The 7,220-nt window shown below is 48.6% G+C and overlaps 1 protein-coding gene across 1 annotated transcript; it reads right to left on the bottom strand.

Annotated features, from left to right (window-relative positions):
- Positions 1–1,233: 1,233 nt before the first annotated feature.
- Positions 1,234–6,992, bottom strand: LOC116950945 (uncharacterized). The gene is made up of 3 exons (XM_032969147.2): positions 6,821–6,992; positions 2,701–2,928; positions 1,234–2,429 (listed from the first exon to the last, which is right to left on the bottom strand). Exons 2-3 carry the CDS (start codon positions 2,912–2,914, stop codon positions 1,747–1,749), a joined length of 897 nt encoding a protein of 298 aa, XP_032825038.1. The 5' UTR covers positions 2,915–2,928; positions 6,821–6,992; the 3' UTR covers positions 1,234–1,746.
- Between the last annotated feature and the right edge of the window lie 228 nt (positions 6,993–7,220).

Here is a 7,220-nt window from a genome sequence, read left to right as displayed (position 1 = left end):
GCCCCACCCTCCCCACCCCTCCCAGCCCCACCCCTCCCAGCCCCACCCCTCCCATTTTTGGATGCACAACGGACGGACACAATCCCGTGGGCTGGTGTAACCAGGAGGTTCCTATCAGTAAGATGTCTTTTTTTTATTGCTGCACGTAATCAATCGGTGCATAAGTTCAAAAACATAATTGTTTTGCAAACACGCTTAAACTGCAAATGATGATGGGAGTTTACGATTAGAACGTCGTTCTACTCATTGCACAATGGAATACCCTTTGCATGCCCAACCATTCGCTTTCAGCGTTTACTTTTTCAACATGTATGCAGCTCTGACATTTTAATATGCATTGATATTGAATATAAGCCCTCATCATTTATTAAAGCACGCGTCAGTGTCTCGCCATTCGCCACAGCTGGTGCAACACTCCTACATTTCCCCAATCATCTGTTCAACGGGAATGCGTTCCGCTGCACATGCACGTCGATTGGCAGCAATGGAAACCATGGGATGTGGGCACGAAAAGTTGCAATTGAGAAATGTTGGCACGTTAGACCAGGTTTATATTTAAAGCCAACATGGATCATCTCATTGTGGTTCAACATCCCATTTGACACTCACGTTCTGTTACACATGGCCTTGCATATGATCTGTACATGCTTGTTGTTATATGTACAAGTACTTAGTCGTTTTCGTTCGAAAAATATCAAGTACAAAAAACTGCAATTTTGTAATTTGACAGAAATGAAAAATTATGTACATATGTGAATACAGATTGTACCTTTATATTTTATAGTTATGTTTAGCCTTCAATGTTAAAGGTAAAGTTACGTCTTTGGTATAATAAACAATGTTAGCTACACGATTGTGTTGTATTTTTCAACTCGCTTAAATTCGATTTAGCAGAATTGCAGGTGGATTGTTCCATCGTAGGGCCACGAGTGGCGGTATTTTAGAGGCCTTCATATACCAGTGAAATTCTTAATCAATCCCTTTTATTATTTAACATTATGGCAAGTTGTTTTTGGCAAGTTTGGATTCACAGAACGTGTATTATTTGCAGGCTCCATTCTGTTGAATAACATAAAGTAACCGATTGCAGGGACATGCATACACTCTAAACATAAGTGCAAGTTTATTATTACTAGAGAGTAGTTTAAAATGGTACCTATGCTCATTTTGAAAATGACCAGTGCCTGAATATCACTGCCACGTTCCCACCAAAAAATAAATTTGCAACATTAATTTTAAATACTTGTCGTGTTTATTTGGACATGAAGTAAGCAATTAACAATAACCAGCACAATAGCTCAATGGGTAGAGGGATGTTGATCCTGCTTTGGGACAAGCCTTGTCAATACCGGTTTGAGTAACACCACCAAAAAGAAGGGTTAAAAAAACAGCAATGTTCTTAATCCGAGTACAACACATGTCAGCAATTCAAACAAATCTGAACTCTGCCATATTGTAAATAATATTTCAGTGTTTGAATGATTAAAACACTGGAAACAAAACTTAAGTATAAAAAAATGCACAATGCACCTGTGTTAAAAACAAAGTCGTTTTTAAACACACTACACACACTACCTTTATTCTATTTAGTATGTATATAGTACCATTTCCAGGGCACTTTACAATAAGGCGCAAAACCTATTAATGACAAGTTAATTAAGCTCATCTGCATCTGAGAATTGTTTTTGCATCTGTTTTGTAGCCCACGTCAAATTCCTCTCCATGCATAGATGCACGGGGAACACCTCAGAGCGTTGCAGAAGCGACCAAATCGTCGGAAAGTTTGCCTTTAACATGCGATTTGAGAATGCCCAGCAACTCCGAAAGCACGCCCATCTCCTCCTCGTGCATCTGGCGTGCATCCTCAATCTTCTGCAACTCTAAGTCGAAGCTTTCCTTCTTTAAGTCCTTGACCCACTGGGGCACACCACTCTTCCACATCACCCTGCGCCTCTTCCTCGCTCTGGCCTGGACCTCCACTTCCACCTCCACCGCGGTGGCCGATGCAACGGGCCACTCTAGCACCTCCGGTTGCGACGACGGGACCTCCTCGCTCAGCTGGTGCTCGCCCTGCTCCGACAGCACCACTTGCACCATTAAGGGCCGGTTCATGATGAGCGAGCTGCGTGTGGCCACGGGATGGATCTCCGCGTCCGGCCCGTACATCTCGTCGAGCTCATTGAAGAAGGTGCATTCCGTCCGACTGTTGCCGAACTTGTGCTGGTCGACGACTTTGCTGTAGACCTTGAGGAGCATCTTCCACCGGTGTTCGCACTGCCACTGCGTGAACATGTGGCCCTTGGCCTGGAGGCCGCTTGATATTTCGTTCCACAGGTTCTTCTTCTTGTGCCTTCCGCACGCGAACTGATGTTGCCGTTCCTTGTAGAGCGAGATGAGCAGCTGGGTGGTCTCCTCGCCCCATTTGTGAGCTACGCACAGAATGGATAGAACGAAACGTGAGAGGTTTAATGGGTTAACGACACAAGTTGGTTTTTAAACAAGCAAATTTCTCTGGCATGGCCAAACGTCTTTACGACAGAATGTAGGGGGTAAAAGAGCAATCAGGTGGTTGTACTTTGCAGGTTTTACTCTCGATTGACAAGATTTATTTTACTATAAGCTGTTGATTAAATTAGGAAAGCTCTCACTGTTTACATTTCTTCATAACTAATTCACAAAATACATCTATGGCAAAATCACCTGGAGAATGTGTCCTATACTCTGTCAAATCGTTGATATCAGTGTCCTTGTTATCGTTTGGGCTGGGAGAGCTGGCAACGGGAGGTGAGCTGGGTGGGTCAGGGACGCTGGTCTCGGCCTCCAGCAGTGGACAGTCGTGCGTGAGGGCCAGGTCCACATCGTGAAACTGCTCCAGGCACTTGGAACACTGGTAGATCTGCATCAGTGTGGCCATGCGTTTCGCAAACCCTGCACAGATGGAAAATCAACAGACGTGTTAACTCTTATTGGTTACAACTTTGATAGTGCTCACTACTTGACCTTTGGCCCTTAGGGCCTGTCCTCTGCAACTGTTTTAATATAAATAGCAAATTAGCATATATATTAGTGTTCAAGGACAATGCATACATTATCAAAGCATATTTGTTTGCACGTTTCCCCACATGTATGTGTGGTTAATGCACACTTGATGCCTTGTTATAGGTGTCTATTTGGTGGTATTCGAAACATTATAATAGCATAATGCTATCACCAAGACGCTGTTTCACCGTCTGCATGGCAGCGATATTGCAGTAGCTTCGCAGTAGGCGGCACTGGCTGCGTTTTCCCGATCGAGTACAAGCAGTCCTCGACTTGCCTTAAAACGCGAACTCGCAATTGCAAAATGAACCGCAGAACTATTTTGTTCAGAGGAGCGATCTTCCACAAAATGCAGAGTCGGCCTCGAGCTGGGAGTGAGTGTTTGGATGGGTGGGTGTGTGTGCGGGCATGTGTGTGTGCATGGGAGCTGAGTGGACTTGCTGATGACTGGTACCAGCGGTGTCAAGATCGGCCTCTGTGGAAGAGGCTCGTGAAAGACGCTACTGGGCAGTTGGAGACAGTCTCCCTCCAACAACAACGGAGGGCGGAGGAGCGATGCTCACAACGAGCGGAGTGCCGGGTGGCTAAATCACAGCAAGTTGGCACGGTAGGGGGCACAGGTGGTGCATCGGCCAGTCATCTCAGTCAGTCGACCCGTGGCACCTGGGTCTGCCCCGTGACCTGCCAGCGGGCGTTCGACACTTCATGTGGCCTCAACGTGCACATAGCCTGGCACAAGCGTGGTGACGTCACCGCCACTTAGTGGAGAATGGCGGTTGTTGTTGTGCGCACAGACTGCAACAACTACAGGGGCATCTCACGCCTCAGTGTGCCGGGAAAGGTCCTGGCAAGGATTATTCAACATCGCCTTGCCAGGCATGCTGAGGAGAGGCTTGCGGACACCCAATGCGGTTTCAGGAAAGGGCGGTCCTGCACAGATGCCATATTTTCTGTCCGTCTGCTACAGCAGAGGTGTTGGGAATTCCAACAAGACCTACATCTCTGCTTTATTGACCTGGTCAAGGCCTATGATACCATCAGTAAGCCTGGGCTCTGGGTTGTTATTCGTGCTTTCAGAGTCCCTGACCCTCTGCTCATGATCACTAAGGACCTTCATGATGGTGAGCGGGCCCGGGTAAAACTATGTGGCCGGGAGTCAGAGCCATTCCCTGTATACCTTGGGATGTCCTCTGGCTCCCACATTATTTAACATCTATTTTGACCACGTAGTTCGTGAAGCCTTCAATAGCTGTACCGGAGGAATTTCCATTTGGTACAGATATAATGGGAGGCTGATCGATGCCCGGGTGCGGTCAAGGGATGTCTAAAAAATTGCTCAACCATGTTATGTATGCCGATGATCTGGTAATTGCTGCTCACTCAGAGGAGGAGTTGGAGGTGCTGCTGCTGAACCTGGAGCTTGCCACCAAGAGGTGGGGCCTTACCACCAGCCCCACCAAAACTAAGCACCTGCCTGGGTATTTTGTACCATCGGACACTCCATCCCCACAACTCCCAATTGGTGACAGGGCAGTTGTGGAGAGTTGAGAGTTCCCCATACCTTGGCAGTGTGCTCATGACCGGCTCCGGTTTAACAGCAGAGGTCTCACTCCGAATCAGTCGAGCGGCATTATCTTTTCATCGGTTGCGTAACGCTGTGTAGAAGCTACCTGGTCTATCACTCCGCACGAAGCTTCAGGTCTTCTCGGCCCACGTCATTCCCTCCCTTCTCTACACTTGCGAAACGTGGACTCCCCTAATGGAACGTCTTCGCCGGTTAGAAACATTTAGGCTGGCCTGCCTACGATCCATCCTGGGTTTAACCAGGCTGGATTGTGTGAGCTCACAAATCCTTGAAAGATGTCGACCAAGTCCCATCGGCGAGCTCCTCCGGCAGGCAAGGCTGCGTTGGCTGGGTAATGTTGCCCGCATGCCCAGCCACCGCATGCCTAAACAGCTTTTGTTCGGCCGGATCGAGGGGGCTAAACGGGCGTGGCACGGGCTAGAGAAGAGATGGAGTGATGTGGCACAGGAGGACGTGGTGCTGAGTGGGCTTGCCGATGACTGGTACCAGCGGTGTCAAGATCGGTCTCTGTGGAGGAGGCTCGTGAAGGACGCTTCTGGGCAGCTTGAGGCAGTCGCCCTCCAACAACAACCGAGGGCGGAGGGGCGACGCTCACAACGAGCAGAGCTAAAGCACAGCAAGTTGGCACAGTAGGGGGCACAGATGGTGCATGAGCCACTCTTCTCAGTCGACCTGTGGTACCTGGCTCTGCCCCGTGACCTCCTGCCAGCGGGCGTTCGACACACTTCACGTGGCCTCAAGGTGCACATAGCATGGCACAAGCGTCGTGGTGACGTCACCGCCACTTCGTGGCGAATAGCGGTTGTCTTTGTGTGCAATTGTGGTGACTCATTGCCCCCTTTCCGACAAGCTAGCATCAGGAATCAAGGTAAGTGAAAATAAGTTTTGTTTCTCTATTAATGTTACTTTCTTTTGTTTGATTTACTATTCAGTATTTTTTTTCCAGTGGTACATGCGAATGTGCTCTATTTATTCTTAATTATGAATGTAACAATGTTTTCCTTTTTATTGAACCGTAACACATTTCATTACACCGACCTATATGGGCATTTAAATACGGTGCATTGTTGTTCCGACTTACCAACAACGGGTCTCGTGAACGAAATTTGGTCCGTAACCCGAGGACTGTCCGTAACTTGCCGGACAATTTCAAATTTGGGGGACAATTTAAATCGTGAAGCCACCCCGTAACTTTGCCCTAGGAAACAATGTCACGCGAAGGGCTGACTGAAATGTGTGCTTGCATAATGGAGTAGTCCGTAATGTACGTTACCATAAATAACCCAACCGATAATGTATATCCATTGTAATGTATATGCATCTCATTAATCACCCCACCCTCCCTTTGCACGTGAAGGGCTCACAAGGAACGCCATCACATCTAAACAGGAGGATTTCTCCACAGACCTGGCTGTCTGACTGATGCTAGTTGTAATTAATTATTGGCGAAACGTCGTACTCGATTGCAAATGTTGTGGCTTTGCTCTTCAAGACATCAGTATGCTGTACTAGTAACAAATTGGCATGTTCTGTTTACGTGACAAACCGAACCAATTGGCTGTCGGGTGGTGGCGGGTTTAACGACACATTCATATTTACGTGATTTAACCCCCCCCCCCCCAAAAAAAACCCCTGCATTTATGGACGACTAAAGAGTGGCGGGAAAAGTTACAAAATAAGTCGTGTGGGCACGATATTCGTGGATCTCGGCATCGCGAGAACGTGAAAGGACGGCGACTTGAACGAAGGAGGCTTCATCCAGCAGCGGACACATCCTAAACATGAGATGACGCTACATCACCGCACCGATGGATTTAGGAATCCACTGCCTTAACTGCCAATGGCTTACCTCGCAGCCCAAGTTGTAAGCAGTGGTGATATCGGACAAAAAAAAAAACAGCAGTGACTTAACCGCCGAAGGTTTAAGTGGTCCGTCTGCTGGCACATAAGCTAATACACATTAATATGGCGGGTAACACACGATCTCAATTTATCGGTACAATGCAGCAGTATCCCGCGAAAAGGTTCCGCGGTTTTGAGAGCGAATGCCGCCGCCTATAGGTAGCAGTAGAATTGTTGTCGTGATGAATTAAAATCGTGTCGGGAGCCTAGAACAAAAAAGTTGATCCTTCAAAGGCGTTCGCGACCGATGGGCTCTTCGCACGGGATCGTCGCGACGCAAGACGCGAGCCTCACCTTCGAAATAAACCGGGGACGGAGCGGCGGAGAGGCAGCAGCAGCAGCACCGCCACACCGAGGAGGGCGAAACAACGCGGGCGGACCGTGAAGCTCCCTCGCCGCTGCCTTTAACGTGAAGCCCGGGAGGCCAGAGGCAACGTCTGCCGGAAGTAGAATTCCACTTCCGGAAGACGAGGGCCAGGCGGGCAGAGCGAATCTTCCGGAAGTCGATTCTACTTCCGGAAGACGAGGGCCAGGCGGGCAGGGCGAATCTTCCGGAAGTCGATTCCACTTCCGGAAGACGAGGCCCAGGCTCCCTCTGCCCGAAGGCGCGTCGATAAAACAAGAACAAGGAAAACCGGAAGGCCTCGTTACCGCTTCCAGGTGAGGGGAGAAGGGGGAGGAGCGAGGGGGTTGG

This window comes from Petromyzon marinus, chromosome 41 (genome assembly GCF_048934315.1).
Source record: "Petromyzon marinus isolate PM22_M1 ecotype Great Lakes invasive population chromosome 41, UKy_Petmar_22M1.pri1.0, whole genome shotgun sequence".
In the NCBI taxonomy this organism is placed as follows: Eukaryota; Metazoa; Chordata; class Hyperoartia; order Petromyzontiformes; family Petromyzontidae; genus Petromyzon; species Petromyzon marinus.
This window is presented reverse-complemented; position numbering and strand designations above follow the sequence as displayed.

Excerpts from the sequence above, each read along its gene's own strand:
- LOC116950945 (XM_032969147.2), bottom strand. The coding sequence starts at position 2,914 with ATGGCCACACTGATGCAGATCTACCAGTGTTCCAAGTGCCTGGAGCAG. Across the intron at positions 2,430-2,700 it reads GTATAGGACACATTCTCCAG|CTCACAAATGGGGCGAGGAG; the intron begins GTGATTTTGCCA and ends TTCTGTGCGTAG.